Raw genomic sequence first — 23,942 nt, forward strand, 5'->3', positions numbered from 1 at the left:
ATATTTATTTATTCAATATGGTTTATAGTTTAATTTAAAATGATATATATACATATATATTTTAAATCTTAATGATTAATTAAATTAGACTTTTATTTATATGATTTTGTAATCATTTGTATTTTGTCATAACAAAAATTTTAAACCATGGATCGCAAAATTTGAATGTGAGACTTTTAACAGTTTTAGTAATTTATAGTCACTTTTTAAAATTAAAAATATAAAATATACTGAAAAATCTAAATTTTTATAATATGGTTATTGTGTTTTTTAAAAATTATTTTAATAGTTTTAAATTAAACAAATTTGATAGAAGATACATTTTTTTTATCAGATCTTTATTATTCAAAATCATTAATTGTCATATATATTTTACCCACATTAGGCAATTCCGTAATCTTTATTTAAGGAAATAATAAATGACATTAATAATGAATTTATGGTTAGTTTAATAAAAAACTTATTATATAATCAGATGGACAACCTATTTCTCTAATAATTCTAAGAATCAGCCTATTGATGACATGTGACTACAAAAAGAAGTTGTAATATTTCACAAATAATATATAGGGGATAACCAAATTTATTAATTGTATTATCTGTTTAAAAATTATGTTTATTTTTGTCATTATGATTTGAAAATTTAAATTATTGTAGACTAAAAAGATCTCATTGATTATAAATATATTTATAACAATTATATTTTATATGAAGACATTTGCGAATAGATTAGCTCTTTTATTGATTTCCAAAAGCCGGTTTAGGTAAATAAAACATCACAATTTGTTACTGTAAACTGAGAACTCAAAACAAAATCTCATGTTTTTCTGGGATTATAAAAAAAGGAGTGACTTGTTCACGGACTGAGGATGCTTATGCATTCAACGATTGATTTCAGATTGTGGATGTCGACGGTGTTTCTATTATCAGACACGTTGCTTGGAGTATGGAATCATGTATTCTTGCCATATTCTACTGATACCAATTTTCAATGAATGAGTTCAATATCCATGGATAAGTTCTTGAAGGGTGACTTTGTGTTCACTTAGTTACCGACAAAGGAACCTCTACAAACGCACCAACAAAACAGAAACACAAACATACAAATCATCAAACATTTTAATAACTTGTTGGTTTCACAGAACCATATATATTCGAGCTCGCTGTATTTGAACTGAATAATACAAAATGTTTATTAATCATCAGTTTTGTAAATATTTCCTTTTATTCTCTTATTCACCACACAAAATATAGTTTCAATTGATCGGCTTACAACCTCAACCATTGCATTGTAAACCACAACATCCTTCACGATGGTTGCATTGAAAATCTCTTCAGCATATTTAAGATTCGCTCACTTACTCTACACATTCCTCTTTGTCGAAAAAAATCTGAAAGAAGTAAGAAGAGGCTGGCGGTAAGTGATAAAGTTTCAGAGGTGAGTTAGTTTCATTTTGGAGGTTAATACAGAGAAAATACCTTGAATGTTGTCTAGTGTCCAGTTAAAGAATTATTTTCGTTGTTCCTCTCTGCGCTGCCTCCAAGCATGAGCCAAGAACCAAACTATGGCTGGCCTTGTCTGAATCTGGTTGGATCTCTGACATAGTATCTCTGTAGATAGGAAAAGGTTCCTTAAATTAGAGTTTTTGGTGAAGTTTAAAGGTAAATAAAGCAGAGAAATGCATTGACTGACTCAGATTTCACAAAGCCTTTAATCTCCTCGTTCAGTCTACTAATTGAACCACAGAAGAACTTGTTCAAAATCACAAATGTGAATGCATTTGAAATGTAGACGTCAAGGCTAAGGAACCATATGAAGCAAAATTATTTGGTAAATAGGCAGTGTTCTCTCTGTTCAGATAAAACCGAATCTATCGCTTCAAGGCTTTAATAAGATTACTGATTTTAATCTTACCGGTTTCATGAAGGCATCCTGCAATCTTCAAAGCAACTAATATAATCAACTGAGATTTCAGTAGACTATAACACCATCAAGGAGCCCTCATTAGCTACACAAACAAATAACTTTTAAGTAAATAAGCCATCATGTGAAAGAAAGAAACAGCTTTTACGATACAAACAGAACAAAAGCATCAAACTTGGAAATGTTTTCATCGTTCTACTGGAGAATCTTATAAACCTGTCAAAAACGGTCTTGTTCAGAAAGATGCAAATCATCAGCAGTGATAGTAAATAAGAGTGAAACATTGTACATGCTGCAATATCTTACCATAGACAATGTTGAATCATGAGGAAAGAGCAAATGAGTGTTGATGATTATAACTTGTTGGTGAGCATAGCAACTGCGCGGCTCGGCCACCAGACTCACCACAATCATTGAAAAGCAAAAGTCTCGATCATACATATCTAAAGTACTCCAATAGCTGTGGGCAAACCTAATTGACAATTAGAAGAAGAGAAAGAAACACACATTGACCCATCTTTTGATTGAAGAATGAATCGAGAAAGAACATGAAGCAGCTTCACAAAAATTGAAAGAAACTAATATTACAAAATGGACAAAATTATCGGGTTAGAACATGATTTCACACATGATCATCTATAAAAGAAGCTCCAGACCAATTAGGAAGCTATCTTTCGTTGTGTTCCTCGCTTCCCAGAAATTGATTGACTGAAACTGTAGTAGCTACGAGTATCTCTGGACATGAGCGATATCATTTTAGATCAGAGCCGGTTGATTTCTTCATTCGGTCATCGTTTTTCTCTGAAAATTTCGTTTGCGTTAATAGGGTGAAAATGAGAAGCGAGGAAGAAGGGAGATATATAAGTGTCGAGAAGATGGGATGGGAGGGGAAAAGATTCATGTCGTTTGGGTTACGATAAATACATGAACTTTATGAGACTTAGATGTAGAGGCGAAGGAGAATCAGAAGTGATGCAACGGCTGTTTGCTTCTGTCACTTTGGAGGAAGACGAAACGGAGAGGTCGAGGCAATTCTGTGCTGGGGAGATGAGCGAATGACGTGGCAAAATAGAGACACATGATTGACTGATTTAATTTACTGACGTGGACACTCTCTCTGCTCTAGTTATTCTCTTTTTAGTATAGTTTAGATGATTTTGTAATCATTTGTATTTTGTATAAAAAAAAATTTAAACCATGGATCGAAAAATTTGAATGTAAGACTTTTAACAGTTTTACTAATTTATAGTCATTTTTAAAAATTCAAAATATAACATATACAGAAAAATATAAATTTTTATAATACGGTTATTGTGATTTTTTAAATTTATTTTAATAGTTTAAAATTAAACAAATTTGATAGAAGATACCCTATTTTTTATCAGATCTTTATTATTCAAAATCATTAATTGTCATAAATACTTTAGCCACTTTAGGCAATTCCGTAATCTTTATTTAAGGAAATAATAAATGACATTAATAATGAATTTATGGTTAGTTTAATAAAAAGTTTATTATATAGTTAGATGGACTAACATATTTCTCTAATAATTTTAAGAATCATGCTAGTGATGACATGTGGCTATAAAAAGAAGTTGTAATGTTTCTCAAATTAATGGGATATAAAACATCATGTTAAAACTGAAACCCTTCATTTCAAATATAGTCAAGGCCGTCACAAATGATAACGACTCTCCAAAATGTCTGTCTCTGGTGCTCCATTTTCTCAAGCCGCTGTCCCCCACTCAACGTTGACTCTCTCCGCCAGCCTTGGTCGCACTATTCAGTTTGTTGTTGGTCGCCTTCTCCGCTTCTGGGACTCCCGTAACATAAAAAAAAATTGTGAATTTATGGGGATCATGCTCCTCTTCCTAGATGAAAAGTTAACGAGATCTTTCTTCTATCACCACTGATCTATTGCTTCTGTCATATAATCGATTGTCTAACTCTTTCCTCATATGTCTCTTCTGTATGAATCTGCAGGATTCCGTGATCTACAGATTCATCCCGGCTGGTCTTGCCAATCACTACCGTCCCTCATTGCTTGCTGGTTCGATTGTGAAAGTCCATCGGTTTGAAGATTCATCCAATCATAGGATTGGCCAGGTAAAATCATCTCTTAAGTTTACTTGGTATGTTTAATGATTAGAGAAATGAAACTTTATTGTATTATATCATATTATTGGTATCAGGGAAATAGTGGTCAAGAAACATCTCTGAAACATGTTTATCGAGGCAATGCGATGTTAGGTCGATCCAAAGTTGTATACAGGTAAAGTGCCTGGTTTTTGCAAAAAAAAAAACTAAATCTGATCCATAGATTGCATAGATAGACCGAGTTACAAATTCTTTCCTTAAGGTTTCTCTTCGCAGGCCTAATTCAACCATATGATGCAAAAGAACTTTGCTATGTTCTGGAAACAGAGAAATGAATGAAGGGTCAGAAGCTTTGATGCAGAGGTTAAAGCATTGAGAGAAAGAAAGAAAACGGGAGGCTGACATGGAAACAGAAAATCAGTGAAGAAAGATCTTGATACAAAACTGCACACAGAACAATGTAATATGTAGAGATAGTGGACATGATTCTTTTTTTTCATTGTGCAAAGATGTAGAAAACCTTGATCGCTGTGATGGACTCGGTTATGAATCTAATGAAAGAAGTTGAACTTGAAGAGAAGGATGTGGAGATGTCAGTGTTAGAAACTGTTAGGGGAGGTTTGGATACTCTTGAAAAAGGTTGACGAGTTCAAGAAGATGCTGAAACATGCCAAGGAAGCAAATGACATGGTAAGTTTATTATATTACCTGTGCTGATAAGTGATAATTACAGTACGGGCTAAAAAAAATTTTTGTTATGAAAACTAACTTGCTATTTGCAGCATGCTGGAGAAGTATATGGAGATAAGTCAATTTTGGCAACTGAAGCAAAAGAGCTTGAAAACCGATTGCTCAACTTATCAGAAGAACAAAACAAATCGCTTCATGTCCTTGATGAGGCATGTCCTTTGTAGATGCATGAAACTCTTGAGATAAGACTAGAGGCATCATTGCAGATGAAAAAGGCTACTGAGCAAGAAAATAAAGCAAAAGTCGACTCTGCACTTAATTCACTTGCTTAGGAAGAGGTCATAATGGAGAAAGTAGTCCAAGAATCAAAGCTTCTTCAGCAAGAAAGAAGCAGAGCAAAACTCCAAGGTAAAAGTCACTGTTGTAATAAGCTCCACTTATAAAGTTTCCTCTCATTCTCATACTTATTTCCTTTTGCAGCTTTGAGAGTTTCTTATGGATCGTGGTCAGGTCGTTGATTCCTTACAGTAGTCCCATTCTTTTCATGCGGATATTCGTTTCAAATAGATCTCTAATCTCTTCTTGGTTCTATGAGCAGAGGAGAAATTTATGTCATATGTCAAGATGTGAAACTGTTGAAAGAAAATTTGACAAGATGTCAAAAAAAAAATCAGCCACCTCATGCGGAACATCTATGAGGAGGTTTGTGCTTGAGACTCCTAAACACTTCACAAATACGGCATCACCTGCACACATATAAAAAAAACAACTCCGTCCGTGACCCCGCGCAAGCGCTCCACTGCTAGTACTATAAAGTACATTTTTGTCTTTCCATAGAGCTTTTCATGATAAGTGTCATTATATCATTTGTTGGAGGATTTTTTTTTTTCAAATTGCTTTTGGGTCCAATTTTATTGTTTGGCCCATTTTCTCTAACCTAATCGCAGAGTTTGCCCCGTTCAAGCTCACAGTCTGTTTCTTTTATCCAAAGCCTCTATCGTTACGCTTCCACTCCCCATCTTTGCGTTTCAGAAACATATTCAATAATGTCATTCAATCAACGACGTCCACTACGTGCTATCCAATGCCTTTTAACTTCGTTTTCAAGCTATCTCTTGGAGTACATATACAAAAGTTGTGAGAGAGCCGATGAACATATCCATTTGTTCCTTTGATGCAAGCAGGATCAACCCAAGCTTTAGATTTGCTGATGCCCCATGCAAATTCGTTTCACAGACCAAACAAAATAACAATAGTTGGCACAGAGCATAAACGTCATACCAATGGAAGTATTCAGGTTTCACAATGACGACCAGATGATGTTGTTGGCTAACAAGAACACTGAACTTTCAGGTGTCGACTCTACTCTTCGGCTCTCCCTCACCAATTATATATATTGATCACTCTATAGATCTTTTGGGTGCCAAATGAGTCACCTCTTCCTGACTCCGCGGTTTAGGACTAAGCATACTAAGCAGCCACTAGATCTCTCATGGAAACAAGACCGTTGTCGTCTCCAGTGATCAACCTGAACGCTTGAATAAAATCGGAGTAATAATTGCACATGTTCTTGGGAAGAGCACTGATCGGAGTGGCGTCTGGACTTGGTTTGAGGTTACCATATGATCTGTCGTGAAATGGGAAGAAGCCCAGAGCTGAAAGAAGAAGGTATAACTTTACACGACAACCCTTTGGTTTCTGTCTTGTGCCTTTTGTATTTGATTTGCACTTACATACACTCTCTTTTCGATTTTAGATTGGGTACAAACACATTGGTTGTGCTTCGATATACGGTCACGAGAAAGAGGTAAACATTTCTAATATCAAAGAATTTGAGAGAGACCATGCACTATTAATTATGTGTGGATGAAGTTTTGTGCCTCTGTATATCACGTTCTCCTTACACTATGAATCCATTAACTGAATACGTAGTGTATTGAAGAAGTTAATAGATGATGGTTTCGTGAAGCGTGAGGAGTTATTCATCACTTGGAAACTCTGGTTTATCTTCTTTCTACGACCAAATATTTTCTTCAGTGCATATGTATATTAAGTTTGCAGTTCCCATCACCCATCACTCTTCTTTCTATTTATATTACAGTAGCAGCAAGTGTTTTCTAAAGAATTTCACGGGAAACATCAAGTGAGAGATCGTGGGAGTCAACAACACTACTATGTAAAAGAGTGAGCATCAGGAAATGTTTTGCCTTGGCTATGTATTATGTAATTAGGTTGCATTACTCTTTGTTGTATCAATTAGTTAAGTTTACGATTTACCATATGTGTATGAGAATATACATATAACTAGCCTATCAACCATTACATCACTATGAATTCTCCTATATATAATTGGGGTCTGCTATTAATCTTCAAATCTGTTAGCACTGGTAGATCTACAAGGTATGAGTTAAATGTTCGATTCTGATCATGTGAAAATAGTTTTGGGAAGTAGATCGATGGTCTGATTTTCATTTGAGAAAAGCAAGAATTTGTAACCATCGCAAGTTAAACCTAAGGAATATTGACGATTGACGGTGTGAGGTAAAGCAAATGAAATCAATTTTATATTGGTTTATGAGATCAAGTGTTAACTCTCACGTATCAATGGGTTAAAGGAAGTGAAGCGAATCACTATCCAAAAAGGGTTAGGGGCGAGGATGGGAACCTTCAAAGAGAATATGTAAAGTTTCTTTTACTAGATTTCTTTTTGTATACGTAAATTTTAAAAGATGGGGTCAGTCAAAATTTGAGCACAACATACATATCTACCAATAACAATTATTCCCCGAGTTTATTTTGGCCACAAATAATTAAAAAAATTCACTCCTCTATGTTGTCTAATTTCCTATCTCCTCTTACTCAAACATGTATATTTCATAAACTGCACATTTATATAATACCTTAGTAAACGCAATATATCAACTATAAATGAAACACATGTCCACTATGATTTTTTTCTAAAATTTACATGCAACGATTGCATCCGGGGCCGATCAAGAATTATGGAAGCCCTTGGGGAAGAAAAAATAGTATTTATAAAGAGAATTTTTTTTAATAATTTTTTTATAAAAAATATGTCTAATATAATTATTTAACATTTTATATGAGATGTTTTCTTAAACTATTATTTAAAATATATAAAACGAAATTTAGTTAAAAATTAACTAATACCTATTTTGTATATAAAAAATAGTGTTTATTTTACCCCAAAAAATTGAAACTTCGAATTCCGAGCCTTGCGGAGGTCGCACCCCCTGCCTTCCTACCTAAGCCGCCCATAGTCGCATCACAATAGTATAATATTGTCTCATCTACTCTAATATCAAATACATTAAATGCATTTGAAGTAAAACACACAATAAGAAAAACAAATCATACATGTGAATAGCATAAACGGAAAACAATCCGCGCGAAACACAACTAATTACAAATATTTTTTAGTATACACAATTAATGTACACCGGGGAAGAGAAGCCGCGTGGAATTTACAATTTTTTCATTGTGATTTCACATAAGATATTACATTTCAGCCAATGAGAGCTTAAACAGTAATTAATATAGTTTGCTAAACTAGTTTAAGAATAACAAAGGATGCACAAATTCTGAAAACATAAATTCCTAAATAAGTTAACAAAAGAGTTTACATTTTTCATTGTTGATTTCACCTAAAATATTACATTTCAGCCGATGAGCTTAAAGGGTAATTAATAGAGCTAGCTAAAATGAGTTTACAAATGGAAAAAAAAAAAGAAGTACAAATTTCTGAAAACATAAATTCCTAAACAAGGTAACAAAAGAGTTTACATTTTTTCATTGTAGATTTCACATTCAGCCAAATGAGAGCTTAAATAGTAATTAATATAGCTAGCAAAAATGACAAAGGATGTACAAAATTCTGAAAACATAAGGTCATCTCTAACCTATTTTAGTTCACACCAAATTCATACTATTCACCACACTAAAACAATATTCACCCCACTAACGCACCATTTACTTATTTTATTAATAAAATAGATAATTAAATAAATAAAAAATAAAAACATGAATACATATAATACTGGGGGTGTCCGCGCTTCGCGCGGAATATTATTTTATTGTTGTTAAGTATGATGTTTTTGGATGATGTAATTATGTGGTCACTATTTATTTGTGAAGAGCATGATTTAGTATTTTATTGTGTTATGTAGTATTAGGTTATAGGTTAATATATAATGTGTTTGTTTTTTCAATAATCTGGTGTTGTGTGTATAGTAGTATTTGTTAGTGGTGAATTGAGCTTCAGGTGTAAAGCATATTAAATTTCAATAACTTTGCATTTAAGCATTTGTTAATTCTAACATTAACGGTTTCAACGTCAAAATTGTATTTCATATTTTCATATTTTCAACATTATTCTTTTTTTTAACAAAGTCGAACATTATTCTCCTAAGATGTTTTTTTCCTTCTCAGCATATTTTGACTTGAGCCGTCTCCATCTATGTATTTTGTTTACATTTCCGGTGTGTGTGTTTCTTACCATCATCGGAAAAAGACTCACCTTCGTTTATTTTGTTTTTCCTCTTCTTCTTCTCTTGTGAGATTATCTGATATTTGTTGTAGATCAGGTTTATGAGTTCCCAGTTGTGAGGTTGTTTCTCATGATGTTGTACGCTGTTCTGGTCAATATATGTCCTCTTCTTCTTTAGATTTGGCAGGAACTACATCTCATTGGGTTAGGTCAGACTTTAGTTGTCTTTTATGTTGTCTTCCTCGTAGTTGGCTAGCCGTTGATAGTCTCTGCTCGTCTTGGTTTTCAAGATCTGGATTTTGGTGATCTGAATTTTATGTTCTCTTCATAACTCGAAGATGACTCCACAGTTTGCTGATTTTGTGTAGTCTCATTTTCTCTCTCTTTGTTCTCTCATCTTGTTGCACTTTTCATCGCTGGTTGCGTCTCTGGTGGCGTCTCTGGTGGCTCTCCATTTCACCATGTTTTCCACTCCAGGTTTGGGTAGTGTTTTCCTTCGTGTATGTTTTGTGGGCTTGAAAGATTATTTTTTGTCTCAAACTTGAGCTTTGGTTTCTCTGTGGTTGGCTTCCATTCTCCCTCCTTTAGGTTGTTTTTCTTCTTCTCATGCTTCCTTTGGTATAGATGTATGAAGTTAGTCTCTTGGAGATTTTGTCTCTTCTATTCAGAGCTTTGTGGTTCTTCATTGGCATGGCGTCTTGTATGTGGTTGTTTTGTTTGTGAGGTGCTTCTTACCTCTTAGCTGGTGATTGTGCTTTAGACATGTGTTTTCCGGCTTCGTGGTAACTTTGGTCTTCCAGTGATTATTCTTCCTCTGATCCGTTTTTTTTGTTTTTTGGGTAGCTGTTTGATCGTGTTCATTTGTGTTCCATTTTGTTGATTTTGTGTAGTCTCTTTTTTCTTTATTTGTTCTCTCATCTCGTTACACTTTTCATCGCTGGTTGCGTCTCTGGTGACTTTCCATTTCACCATGTTTGCCACTCCAGGTATGGATAGTGTTTTCCTTTGTGTATGTTTTGTGCGCTTGGAATATTATTTCTCGTCTCAAACTTGAGCTTTAGTTTCTCTGTGGTTGGCTTCGATTCTCCCTCCCTTAGGTTATTTTTCTTCTTCTCCTGCTTCTCTTGGTATAGGTGTGTGAAGTTAGTGTTTTGGAGCTTTGGTCTCTTCTATTCAGAGCTTTGTGGTTCTTCATTGGCATGGGCGCTTTGTATGTGGTTGTTTTGTTTGTGGTGTGCTTCTTATCTCCTAGCTGGTGGTTGTGCTTTAGGTAAGTGTTTTCCTACTTCGTGGTGATTTTGGTCTTTCGTTGATTATTCTTCCTCTGATCTTTTTTTTTTGGTTTATTGGATTGGTGCTTGATCGCGTTCAAGACCTTTATTGAGTTAGCGTTACTATAATACTTTTTATTTTTCTTTGTGATGCGGAGATTTAGGTTTAGATTATGTGTCGTATTCTAATTTTTTTTAGCTTAGTTATTTTATAATTTTTAATAATCAAATAAATTTATAATAAAAATAATAGAAAATAATAAAAAATAATAAAATAATAAAAGTGTATTTTATTTTTAGTTGTGAATAAATAAAATATTTAAAATATATTTATATTTTTTTTCCTTTATTCATCTTCAATTTTACTGACCAATAAAATAAATTATAAAACTTCATATAATAGTGTGAGAAAGATTATAGCGTACAATTAAAAAGTATTAAGTTAAATTACAATAGTGTAAAAGAAGAAGAACCTAAAATGTAAAAACAAAAAATATATGGGGACACATGTCAATATGTCATCAAATCCCTGCCACTTGTCATAAGAAAGAAAAAAATTAACTTTATATATATAGATATATTATAAATTAGCTTTTAGTGTAAAATTTGGTGTTGTGATTGGAGAATAATTTTTTTTAGTGTTAAAATTATACTAAAATAGTGTGATTTTGACACTAAAATAATGTTACGAGTTTGACATGCTCTAAATTCTTAAATAAGGTAACAAAAGAGTTTACATTTTTTTATTGTTGATTTCACATAGTATATTACATTTCAGCCAATAAAAGCTTAAAAAGTAATTAACATAGCTAGTTAAAATGACAAAGGATGTACAAAATTCTGAAAACATAAATTACTAAATAAGGTATAACAAAATATTTAGAAGCTCCCATCGTTTCATCTTCCTTATCCTCGATTTCCTGGGGAAAAATAAAAGATTCTCATTAATGCATAATTAGATAAAAACCCTTTTTATAGATTCAGAAATTAGAAACGTAACCAAACAATCAACCAAGAGAGAGAGAGAGAGTATAATGCTTGACAGAGAAATGACGTCGTTTCATGGTCGCCGGCGTCTCCTTCTTATCGGCGTTGCGATTCTGGTCACGTCCAGTTTGGTTTCTTTATGTCATGGAGTTTCATCTTCTTGTCATCATCATCCATCTTCAACCTCATTTCAAGGTTCTTCACGTTATAATAATCGCATAAAAACCCCATCTTCTTATGTATACACATATTTGATGACAACGACTATGAAAATTTATATAGTTTTCTGTTTTTTTTTTCATTTGAAGGATTGAGGAGGCAAGTTCTGGAAGGAGCAAATGGGACATTGGTGTTAGCGGCGGAGAGGACACGGCGGCCTGATCCTCTTAACCATTTCAATATTTATACCGATGGTTGGAACGTTACCAATTCTCATTACATCGCCGTGAGTCCCTCCTTTAATTATTTGACCTATATTCCCAAAACGTAACCGATGTGTCACATATATATTTATGTGTAAAATACTAAAATCGTATTTCTTGTGATTGATATAATATTGTTTTTTCAGTCCGTTGGATTTTCTGCTGTTCCATTCATAGTAATATCAATCGTGTGGTTCGTATTGCTTGGACTCTTCCTCATCTGCTCATGCCTTTGTTGCTGTTGTTGCGGTTGCGGTCGCCGGAGCTACGGTTACTCTCGCGTCTGCTACACTCTCTCTCTCGTCTTCCTCCTCCTCTTCACCATCGCCGCCGTGTAACCGTCTTTTTCCTTGACAATATATATCAAAATCACATTATTTAATTATTGTTATAATTCTCTACCTTCTTAACGATGATTTCTTCAGGATTGGGTCTGCGATGTTGTACACTGGGCAAAAAGAGTTCTACGGTAGCGTGGAGAAGACGTTTATGTACATTGTGAGTCAAGCAACTGGTGTCTTGACTAAACTAACGAGCTTATGGGACTCTATTCAGTCTGCTAAAGACATTCAGCTCGATGGACATAACCTGTTTCCTCCACAGTTTAGAGGTAACATTGATCATTTCAACAACATGATCAAGATGTCTAACATCACCTATCCTGATCGTGTCGCTAACCAGACCATCCGTTATCTCACTGGAGCACTGAACCCAGTGTAAGCATGAGTTAGACAGATAACTTGTAAGCCTCTCTTTGATTATTTAATTCGATTTCTTTTTTTCTAATGTTTTTCAGGAGATTAGTGTTGAATGTGATCGCTGGCGTTATGCTCGCAGTCGCATTCCTCGGACTCTGTAAGTTCAAAACCTAGAACATTTCTGATACCTTGCGTTACAAGTTTGATTATTTTATTTGTTTTAACATATTTGTAATTTTCAACAGTGTTTTCCTTCTGTGGACTGCGAGTTCTTGTCTACCTGTGAGTTACCGCTTAGACTTTTATATTGTATTTCATATCCAAATTAAATGGTTAACATTAATGTATAATCTGCATGCAGCTTAGTAATTGTGGGTTGGATTCTCGTCACAGCAACGATCCTCCTCAGCGCAGTCTTCCTTGTCTTCCACAAGTAATGACACTGATCTAATTCAATATACCAAGTTTTATTGTTTTTATCATACTAATGATGTTATTACTTAAAATCAGTGTGGTTGCGGACACTTGTACGGCTATGGACCAATGGGTGCATGATCCAGCAGCAGAGTCGGCGTTGAGCCAGCTGCTTCCATGTTTAGACGCTAAAACCATTGGAGATACATTGGATATAACCAAGACGATGACCTCTACGGCCGTTGACATGACTAATGCGTACACAGTCAATGTCAGTAACTTTGATCACTTCCCACATAATAACCCTTTTTACCATAACCAGTCTGGTCCGCTCGTTCCTCTTCTCTGTAACCCTCTCGACGAACATCACAATCCACGTCCTTGTGCTCCTAACGAAATTCTCCTCGCTAATGCTTCTCAGGTACGTATGATATTTATATGTCATACTCCCTCCCTTCCATACTCATGTTTTACTCCAACGGATATATATTAAGAAAAACTATATTTTATCAAAAGTATCATTGAGTTACAGTTTAAAAGTAATTTATTTAATTATAAATAGAAATAATAAAAATTAAATTGATTATACAGTTTTTGATAAAGTTAAAATTATATAAATTTGTGCAAACATCGTATACTATGAAACAACAAAATTTTTCTAAAACATCAAGTATATTGAAACGGATGGAGTATTAATACTAGAATCACAAGAGTAAAATAATATTATTAGAAGAAGATTAACTGTATTAAAATAATGTTAATACGTTTCTGTGTGGTTTTTTTTAATGGGTAAATAGATCTACAAAGGGTTTGTGTGCCAAGTGAACGCAGAAGGGATCTGCATAACACAGGGTAGGTTAACTCAAGCTTCATACGACCAGATGATGGGTGCTATCAACGTAGGATTCACGTTGGACCATTACGGTCCGTTCTTGGCTAGTATTGCTGATTGCACATTCGTCCGAGACACATTCAGAGACATAACCACCAAGAACTGCCCTGGACTCAGCATCACCAGCCAATGGATCTACGCAGGACTGGCGTCACTCTCTGGTGCAGTCATGTTCTCACTCATCTTTTGGATGATTTTCGTCAGAGAAAGACGTCACCGTTCTCATAGTAAGAAGACGGTCCAGATGAATAGGTTTTGATTATTGCAAACAAGCCCATTCATTGTCCGAGTATTATGTTATCTAATTTCGTAATTTTTGTTGGAACCTTTAATGATATGCTTCCATAAAAAAAACTAAAAAAAGTTTTTTTTAACACTGGTTTATTATTATGACATTATATTTATGAGAAAGATTACATAGACGATTCGACTGTTGGTGAAAGTCACACGGCGCAGCGGAAATACTAATGGTCGTGTTCCCCTGACCTTGTGTGAACCTGTGAAGAAAATACTTCGACGATGGCGGGATGTAATATGCAGAAAAACGTAAATGAGACACACAATTTTTACGTGGAAAACCTCCTCGATGTGAGAAGGAAAAACCACGGGACCGTAGTCCACTCAACAATCCACTATATAAATGTTTGTGAGTACAACCACGTCCTCCCTGTTCAACAGCCTGAACAGAACAGAGACACTAGCTTCAAAGAGCTATCTCCAACACAAACAACAACAACAAGAGAGCAACACAAAGCTTCAAAACCGGCAGCAACCAAACGACCTCAGGTCACAAGGATTCCGGCATCCAGAAACTAATCCAACCGTACAAATCCAAGATAAACAAGTCAACAATACCTCCGCCAAATTTCAGCTCAAGAAGAGAAGATCTCACCGTCGGATTTACCAAACACCCAAGACTGTCCCGCTGAAGAACTGTGACGACCAGCTTCACTAAAACTCCGACAACAGAAGATCCAACCGTTGAAATTCAAATCCCTTCGGTGAATCTCTAACCCACTGACTGAAGAAGCTTCCCACAAAATATCAGTCCGATCAATTTCCGTTTGATCCTCCAAAACCAGTCTTGAAATAGCCTGCGAGTTTTCTCCTCCTTCTCTCTTCTTTCTCTCTTTTGTCTCTCTCTCTAAACTCTATTATTGTGTCAAGTGCCAAAGGGGAACATTAGTTATTTCTTAAGTTCACCCCAATTGGTCCTCTCCATCTAGGAGGGACCCAACAAACTCCCCCTCCGACTAGATGGAAGAGACAGCCATTCCGGCTATCTCTCGGCATACCTCAAGCTTCCCCCTCGGTAATGACTTCGTCATCATATCAGCTCCATTATCATCCGTATGAACTTTCTCAAGTTCCACTTCCTTAGAAGCAACCACATCACGTATCCAATGATACCTCCTCTGAATGTGTTTTGACTTCGAATGAAATGTAGAATTCTTCCCGAGACAAATAGCGCTTTGACTATCACAAAGCAACACATATTTTTCTTGCTTGAAACCGATCTCTTCACAGAAGTTCTTCATCCACAACAGCTCTTTACAAGCTTCAACTGCAGCAATGAACTCTGCCTCAGTGGTAGATAGTGCAACACACTTTTGCAACCTTGACTGCCATGCCACAGCTCCACCCGCAAATGTTACCAAGTAACCCGAAGTAGATTTGCTAGAATCAGCATCTCCCGACATGTCAGAATCAGTGTAACTGACAAGCAATGACTTCTTACCTCCAAATGTAATCTTCAAATTAGAAGTCCCTCTGAGATATCTCAAAATCCACTTCACAGCATTCCAATGTTCTCTTCCCGGATTGGAGAGAAACCTGCTGACAACTCCAACGGCGTAGGCTAAATCCGGTCTTGTACAGACCATGGCATACATCAAACTACCCACTGCAGAAGCATACGGAACCTTCGCCATATCTTCCTTCTCCGCATATGTCTTCGGACTTTGTTGACTGCTCAGTCTTAAGTGTGGAGCAAGAGGAGTACTCAACACTTTAGACTTGTCCATGTGAAACCGCTTAAGTACTTTTTCAATGTACTTCTCCTGAGATAAGTGAATCAGCTTCTCACCTCTATCCCGAATAATTCTCATACCAAGAATCTGTTTCGCTGGACCCATATCTTTCATGGCAAAGGACTCACTGAGCTGCTCTTTCAACTCCTTAATTCTGTCCATGTTCCTGCCCACAATCAACATATCATCGACATACAGCAACAAGATGATAAAATCATCCTCACCGAACACCTTCACAAATACACAATGGTCTGAATCAGTCTCTGCATAACCATGCTCCCCCATAACAGACTTGAACTTCATGTACCACTGCCTTGGTGCTTGCTTCAATCCATAAAGGCTTTTCTTCAAGCGGCAAACCAAATTTTCTTTGCCCTTTTGCACATAGCCTTCCGGTTGTTCCATGTAGATCTCTTCCTCCAAATTACCATGAAGGAAAGCAGTCTTCACGTCCATTTGCTCAACCTCTAGATCAAGGCTCGCTGCCAATCCAAGTACAACCCGAATGGATGACATCTTCACAACAGGAGAAAAGATTTCATCATAATCAATTCCCTTCTTTTGGCTGTAGCCTTTCACAACCAATCTAGCCTTGTGTCGAGGTGGCAAATTGTCATCCTCATGCTTAATTCTGTACACCCACTTATTAAGCAGAGCCTTCTTGCCCTTAGGCAATTCCACCAACTCAAAAGTATGGTTCTCCTCAAAAGAATCCATCTCCTCATCCATGGCTCCAAACCACTTATCCTTGTGTTCATCCTCCAAAGCTTCATCATAGCTTTCAGGCTCTCCCCCATCAGTAAGTAATACATACTCACTAGGATCATACCTTGTCGACGGTTTAAGACCTCTCTCGGATCTTCTAACAATAGTAGGTTGGTTCTCAGCAGCTGGTGTCTCACCATGATCGTCACCATGATCACCACTACCATCTTCATGTGCGGGAGCATCTGCACTGGGTGCATTATCCTGAACCTCAACCTCAACCTCACCGTGAACCGATGTAGAAGGAGTAGCCTCTGTATCGATCAAACCCTCAAAAATCTGAGTTGGCTTTTTGGACTTGTCAATGTCCTTAATCGTTTGATCTTCCATAAACACAACATCTCTGCTCCTTACGAGCTTCCTCTCAACGGGATCATAAAATCTGTACCCGAACTCATCATGACCATAACCGATGAACACACACTGCCGCGACTTCATCTCAAGCTTCGATCTATCAACCTTGGGAATATGAACAAATGCCTTACACCCAAAGACCCTCAAGTGACTGTAAGAAACATCCTTACCAGTCCAAACCCTCTCTGGAACATCACCATCCAATGGAGCACTTGGTGACAAATTCAGCACATGAACCACCGTGTTCAAAGCTTCTGCCCAAAAGTCATCGATAAGCCTGACTGTGAGATCAAACATCTCATCCTCTCGACAATCGTCCGATTCATCCTTTCAGCCAACCCATTCAACTGTGGAGTATGAGGTGGCGTGAACTGATGCCTTATTCCATGCTCTTTGCAATAAGCATCAAATGGTCCAAGATACTCTCCACCATTATCACTGCGGATACACTTCAGCTTCTTCCCCGTTTGTCTCTCAACCAATGCCACAAAGTGCTTGAAATATCCCAGCACCTGATCCTTCGTCCTCATAGGAAATACCCACGACTTCCTTGAATGATCATCAATAAAAGTCACATAATATGATGCGCCACCAAGAGATCTTGTCTTCATTGGACCACACACATCTGAGTGTACCAAATCCAGTACCTCGGGTTTCCTAGAAGGTGCGGAAGACTTGAAAGATACCCTGTGTTGTTTTCCCGCAAAGCAATGCGAACACTTCTGTAGGTGCAAACCAGAGATTCCTGGAATCACCTCATTCTTAGACAACACATTCATTCCCTTCTCACTCATGTGACCGAGTCTCTTATGCCATAACTCCATGGCATTATCATTCTCCACCGCATTAACAACATCTTTGGAGACCTTAGCCTGCATCCAATAGAAAGATGAAGACTTCTCACCTCGAGCCACAATCAAAGAACCGCGAGAGAGCTTCCATTTACCACCACCGTGCAAACTGAAATAACCCTCATCATCAAGTCTTCCCGTCGATATCAGATTCATCCTAATATCAGGAACATGCTTAACATCCTTAAGCATCAGCCTAGTACCAAGACTAGTCTCCAAGCAAACATCACCAATGCCAGCAACCTGAGCCATCGCATCATTCCCCATCTTCACAGAACCATAATTACCCGTAGTATAGGTAGAAAACAAATCCCGCTGTGATGTAGCATGAGTAGTAGCTCCACTGTCAATCACCCAACTGGTGTCCTGGCATGCGACATTAATGGCATCACCCTCAAGAAGAATGAGAAACTGATCTTCGGTGAGAGTCACCCGATCCACCTTTTCTTCTTGATTTCCTTGCTGCTTGTTTTTCAACTTCCAGCAATCCTTCTTCATGTGCCCTTTCTTATGACAGAAGTAGCACTCCATATTAGCAAATCTATTAGACTTGCTCCTGCTCCTGTTCTTGTCTCTCTTGGGATCTCTACTTGTACTTCTCCCCCTTGACTCAGTAACAAAGACATCTGAACGCGAACTGCTAGCATTCGACTGCCTTCTTGCTTCCTCATTAAGAACACTGTTCTTCACTGAATCCATCGAAATAACACCTTCCGACGCGGAGTTACAAAGAGACATCCTGAAAACCTCCCAAGAGTCCGGTAAAGTACCGAGAAGCCACAGACCGTGAATCTCATCATCAAACTTGATGCCCATATCAGACAACTTGTTGAGCAATCCCTGAAACGCATTCAAGTGATCTGTCATCGGAGTCCCCTCCTGATACCTCAGCTCAATCAACTTCTTGATCATGTACATCTTGTTGTTTCCGGTCTTCCTAGCATATAACTGCTCCAGCTTCTTCCACAAAGAACGAGCATCCGTCTCAGTCTCAATATGATGCAACACATTATCATCTACCCACTGCCTTATCAACCCACACACTTGGCGATGCTGCAGCTTCCACTCTTCATCCGTCTTCTTCTCAGGTTTCTGCTCCTCGAAGACTGGAACATGGAATTCTTTAACAAAGAGCAAATCCTCCATCTTGCCCTTCCATAGATGATAGTTAGCACCATTCAAGCTTATCATCCTGCTCATATTTTCCATCTTTCACACAAGCAAATAACAACCCAAAGTTATCAAAACCAAAGCTCTAAAACCAGAAGCTCTGATACCACTCTGTTGGGGAAAGTCACACGGCGCAGCGGAAATACTAATGGTCGTGTTCCCCTGACCTTGTGTGAACCTGTGAAGAAAATACTTCGACGATGGCGGGATGTAATATGCAGAAAAACGTAAATGAGACACACAATTTTTACGTGGAAAACCTCCTCGATGTGAGAAGGAAAAACCACGGGACCGTAGTCCACTCAACAATCCACTATATAAATGTTTGTGAGTACAACCACGTCCTCCCTGTTCAACAGCCTGAACAGAACAGAGACACTAGCTTCAAATAGCTATCTCCAACACAAACAACAACAACAAGAGAGCAACACAAAGCTTCAAAACCGGCAGCAACCAAACGACCTCAGGTCACAAGGATTACGGCATCCAGAGACTAATCCAACCGTACAAATCCAAGATAAACAAGTCAACAATACCTCCGCCAAATTTCAGCTCAAGAAGAGAAGATCTCACCGTCGGATTTACCAAACACCCAAGACTGTTCCGCTGAAGAACTGTGACGACCAGCTTCACTAAAACTCCGACAACAGAAGATCCAACCGTTGAAATTCAAATCCCTTCGGTGAATCTCTAACCCACTGACTGAAGAAGCTTCCCACAAAATATCAGTCCGATCAAGTTCCGTTTGATCCTCCAAAACCAGTCTTGAAATAGCCTGCGAGTTTTCTCCTCCTTCTCTCTTCTTTCTCTCTTTTGTCTCTCTTTCTAAACTCTATTATTGTGTCAAGTGCCAAAGGGGAACATTAGTTATTTCTTAAGTTCACCCCAATTGGTCCTCTCCATCTAGGAGGAACCCAACATTGACAACCGACAATATTATCGCCTAACTGCATAGTCTGGGGTTCGAACCCTAGACCTAGATGTAAAAGTCTTTAAACCTTAACTAGGCTACGGTGCTTCCACAATTCCGTTTATATATATGGGTACATATATAACTCAACAACACAGGTTAAACATTATATTTTGAACCTCTCAAGACTCATTTTATTCTGAAAGAGATATATTTATCAATAAAGTCAGCAAAATTGCGTATATAAATAATAATAATAATATTACAAGAATCTGGTCTGTATACATAGAAGCGACGGGTAATGATTAAACCAATTCACAAACCGGGGAATCTTTAGGCTTAGCCTGAACAGAGAAGCCATTGATCAAGATCCTCTAAAGGTGCATGTAGCAGTCATAAAACTGAATCTCTGATTGGTGTAATCTATCAATCTGATTTGCTTCTGAGACTGTAAATGTTGCCAAGGGTTCCCACAACACTAACCACCACCGCCAAGATCAGCATCAACCACGACACAGATCTCTCCACCAGGCTTAAAGCATTGCTCTGTTTCCCTAACCGCAATGCGATCAAAGCAGGGAACGTGAAACCAAGTGAAACCGCTGATGTTGCCCCAGTGAATTTGAATGCAGTCCATATATTCGGGATCATGGTCGAGCCGACGTATATAAGAGCCAGCAAGACAGCTGTGAGCGCCAAAGATTTCTTCTTGGTTTCCGATAGAGGAGGAGATCCTTCAAACAGTAAAGTGTTGACGGTTTCTCTCAATGAGAAATGGACCACGGGGAAGACGAGGACTAGATGAAGAATGTATCCTATCCTGACAATGTAGTTAACCGCAGAGCTGAAACGGATGCCTAGATCTTGATCAAAGTTGGTCAAGATATCTGATTCAGTGTCCTGACCAAAGAGAAGATAACCGGATACAGCGGTTGAAGCATAGACAACAACACAAATAGCTGTAGTGATTCTCCCAACGCTGTTCATCTTATGAGGCGATCTACCTTCAAGCTCGTTATAGATCGGCTGCACATTGAAATGACAAACGTAAGCGTTTGACATGATCGGAATCACCACGAGAAGATCCAAGATCGCCTTCTTGGAACCAAAATCAGGACTCATCCTCGGAGTATCAATAGTTCCTTCTACAAGCTTAATCGCCGCGACAGCGAAACAGACAACAACGAACACAACAGCAAGAGCAACGGAAGCAGCTGAAGTCACGCTCAAGGAATCGATTTTGTTCAACGCACAGAGAGGAGCCAAGAAGACGACCATAACAATCAAGATCAAAACTTTACGGTGGTCCCAGAACCCGTTACCTAACCACTGATCCAAAACACCGACGTGGTGGAGAGAACCGGAGATGACGTCACCCATTATGATGAGGTAGACAACGAGAACGCCACCGTTGTTGACGATGATGCAAATCTCAGACAAAACCCTAGCGGTTTTCCCTAAAGCGGATTGGACTACCTCGCCGTAGGATCTGGACTTGTAGAGAACTGAGAATCGAACCAGAAGCTCGACGCTGATCTCGGATAAAATTCCCATGAGGATGATTAAAACGAAGCCTAGAACCAAGCCGAGGACTTTCATGGTCGCGGGCAATGCCATGATCCCGGCGCCGATGATGGATGTGGTGAGGTTGAAAACGGCGCCGTAGATCCCAGATCCACCTTGACTCGATTTGGATCCATTGACGAGGGGGTAATTAGAGACATCGAAGTCTAGATCATCGACGAAGCTTTCTTCATCGTGGACGAAGGTTTCGTCATCGGAAGGAAGCAACTTGGACGTGGGTTTTGCATTGTGAGTCTGTTTCTGTAACTCGAGGTAAGAGTTTTTGGAGATGGCAGAGTAACTGCTATCCATTCCCCCAGATCTGATATAGAATTCGAAGGAGATGAACTTGCAGATAATGCGAGATCCAAGAAGACGAAAGAGAGAGAATGAAAGAAATCAAAGCTGCTGAATGAATCTGGGGGTTAAGGAGTCAAACAATGTCGGGATTGGTCGTTGGTCCTGCCTCGTCGGAGATTGAAGGGAGAGATAGTTGGGATTTGGAAAGAGAAAGAAAGAGAGAGAGAGAGAGAGAGGTAACTTCTATCTTACTATTGGTGCTTTCGCTTCACACGTGGCGTCCTCTTTTAAGCAAATGCAGGATTAAATATTTCTTTTTTTTTGTACTTCAATCAAGTATCTTATTACAGTTGCTGATTAGCAATTGAAGTTTAGCTTATGTTAGGCGTTTAATCCTTTCATATTGGTCTAAAATATTATGTACACTATATTGGATAATTTACTTTTGTTTTAAATATTTTATAAAAAGTTATAAATATATAATTATAGATTAACAGAAACCATATAAAAAAAACAAAGATCAAATAAAATAAAATACAACACATAATCCAAAGTTATTTCCAAACAATTGTTTTGTTTTAATAGTATAGTTTATTATATTGTGTTTTCTTCAGTCAATTCAGTTCAAAGTGAAGTATTCTTTTATGTGAATGCTACTCCAAAAGAGAAATAAAAAGTGACTTGATAACAACCAAAACTGAAGTAATGGGTTTGGATTGGAATCATTTCTCACACTAATATGCACAACACAATCAAATACTGATAATCAGTATCTCTAAGTTCTCAACTAAACATAATTTCAATTCATGGTTAGAAAAATAATACCTATCTACAAGCACTTCATAATTCTTGGTTAATTAAATTCTTCCAATAAATAATGTGTATATATAGTTCATTTTTAACAAAGCTTGCAAATTACTAATTCACATTTATATTTGATGTCATCATTTTAGTTACCGATAGTCGGTAATTCAATATGTATCTCTCTGCATTATACATAATATAGAATTTTTTATTGGCGTGTGATGTACAACATCTTCAGATTTTAAACATTACCAAATTAACTATACATAAAACTCAATATTTAAACATTATCTTTTTTGTTTTCATATTAGGTGGTTATTGATAATCAACAATTTCCAAGTTTCAAGACCTTTTTGAGAAACACTTCGATATCAAGAAGTAAATTTTCAGACAAAATGAATGTGATACAATTAAACATTATGAAACATATAATTTTAATACTTCAAAACTATAACTCCAAAATTAAACGTTTTCAGGCTGTTTGTAGTGTAATTGATAAATGCGTTTGTGATGACTTGAGGTAAAAACAAACAAGAATGTTGTGAAACCTTTGGTGCAGCCTTGCTAAATACACAAAGAAGACTTGTATGCACTTCAATATGTTTCTTTCAGTCGATTATAAGATATTATTAAAACAGTTTATCAGCATCAATCACGTTTCCACAAAAAAAATACATACCACTCAATCATGCAATTCGAAAAATAAAAATCATGATGGAGTGTCAATTACCATGGAATCTAATTTCCAATAGTAAATACAAATGACATGTGAAATAACCAAAAAAAAAGATTTGTTAAAGACATTGAAAGGCATTAGTCTCCAAAAACTGTAATAACGATTTCATATTCGAACCGTTACTCTTGCTCTCTCTCTCTCTATTTTTTTTCTTTTATTTATTTACTAGATTTTATATTTTATATTTTTTTTATTTTAAAAAAAAAATTATTTTCTGTTTTTAGTTATATTTTTCTTAATAGTACCTTTTAAATATTATTTATAGCTATATATTGTTATAGTTATAGATGTATAATTGTGTTTATAAATATTTATATTATTGTAATTAAAAAAAGATAAATAAATTATTATGCAAATTTCTCTATGCATATAAACTATTTATACACTATGTAAATATTTTTACTAATAGAGCCTTTGAGTGGCATCCACTCGCCTAAGATATTTTCTCTCAACTTTTCCTATTATTCATCGTTTTGGGTGGAGCTTCTTCCTCTTCCGGCAGCATCGTCGGACCTAAGGAGCGCTCCCACCCACCCCCTTTCCTTTCTGTTTATGCT

The 23,942-nt window shown here is 36.9% G+C and overlaps 2 protein-coding genes and 2 long non-coding RNA genes across 7 annotated transcripts; 2 read left to right on the top strand and 2 right to left on the bottom strand.

Annotated features, from left to right (window-relative positions):
- Positions 1 to 1,107: 1,107 nt before the first annotated feature.
- LOC125581651 lies at positions 1,108 to 2,255 on the bottom strand. The gene is made up of 3 exons (XR_007319301.1): positions 2,231 to 2,255; positions 1,480 to 2,140; positions 1,108 to 1,391 (listed from the first exon to the last, which is right to left on the bottom strand). It is a non-coding gene; the product is annotated as an uncharacterized LOC125581651 (long non-coding RNA).
- Positions 2,256 to 3,581: 1,326 nt separating this feature from the next.
- On the top strand, positions 3,582 to 5,674 carry LOC106381389. 4 transcript variants are annotated; one of them, XR_007319302.1, is made up of 6 exons: positions 3,584 to 4,030; positions 4,117 to 4,196; positions 4,298 to 4,711; positions 4,804 to 5,119; positions 5,192 to 5,221; positions 5,310 to 5,674. It is a non-coding gene; the product is annotated as an uncharacterized LOC106381389 (long non-coding RNA). The 4 variants fall into 4 exon arrangements; XR_001276530.3 differs by having other exon boundaries at positions 3,584 to 3,806; positions 3,908 to 4,030; positions 5,192 to 5,674; XR_007319303.1 differs by having other exon boundaries at positions 3,582 to 4,030; positions 4,284 to 4,711; positions 5,192 to 5,674.
- Positions 5,675 to 11,368: 5,694 nt separating this feature from the next.
- On the top strand, positions 11,369 to 14,225 carry LOC125581652. Its single transcript, XM_048747472.1, has 9 exons — positions 11,369 to 11,671; positions 11,785 to 11,921; positions 12,045 to 12,232; positions 12,324 to 12,614; positions 12,695 to 12,753; positions 12,842 to 12,878; positions 12,958 to 13,029; positions 13,107 to 13,431; positions 13,808 to 14,225. Exons 1-9 carry the CDS (start codon positions 11,524 to 11,526, stop codon positions 14,159 to 14,161), a joined length of 1,611 nt encoding a protein of 536 aa, XP_048603429.1. The 5' UTR covers positions 11,369 to 11,523; the 3' UTR covers positions 14,162 to 14,225.
- A 5,983-nt stretch (positions 14,226 to 20,208) lies between these two features.
- On the bottom strand, positions 20,209 to 22,123 carry LOC125581653 (amino acid transporter AVT6E-like). Its single transcript, XM_048747473.1, has one exon. The coding sequence runs from the start codon at positions 21,855 to 21,857 to the stop codon at positions 20,409 to 20,411; it is 1,449 nt and encodes a 482-aa protein (XP_048603430.1). The 5' UTR covers positions 21,858 to 22,123; the 3' UTR covers positions 20,209 to 20,408.
- Positions 22,124 to 23,942: the final 1,819 nt, after the last annotated feature.

Source organism: Brassica napus, chromosome C2 (assembly GCF_020379485.1).
Source record: "Brassica napus cultivar Da-Ae chromosome C2, Da-Ae, whole genome shotgun sequence".
NCBI classification, from domain to species: domain Eukaryota; kingdom Viridiplantae; phylum Streptophyta; class Magnoliopsida; order Brassicales; family Brassicaceae; genus Brassica; species Brassica napus.

Excerpts from the sequence above, each read along its gene's own strand:
- LOC125581653 (XM_048747473.1), bottom strand. The coding sequence starts at position 21,857 with ATGGATAGCAGTTACTCTGCCATCTCCAAAAACTCTTACCTCGAGTTA.
- LOC125581652 (XM_048747472.1), top strand. The coding sequence starts at position 11,524 with ATGCTTGACAGAGAAATGACGTCGTTTCATGGTCGCCGGCGTCTCCTT. Across the intron at positions 12,615-12,694 it reads ACTGGAGCACTGAACCCAGT|GAGATTAGTGTTGAATGTGA; the intron begins GTAAGCATGAGT and ends AATGTTTTTCAG. Across the intron at positions 12,754-12,841 it reads AGTCGCATTCCTCGGACTCT|TGTTTTCCTTCTGTGGACTG; the intron begins GTAAGTTCAAAA and ends AATTTTCAACAG.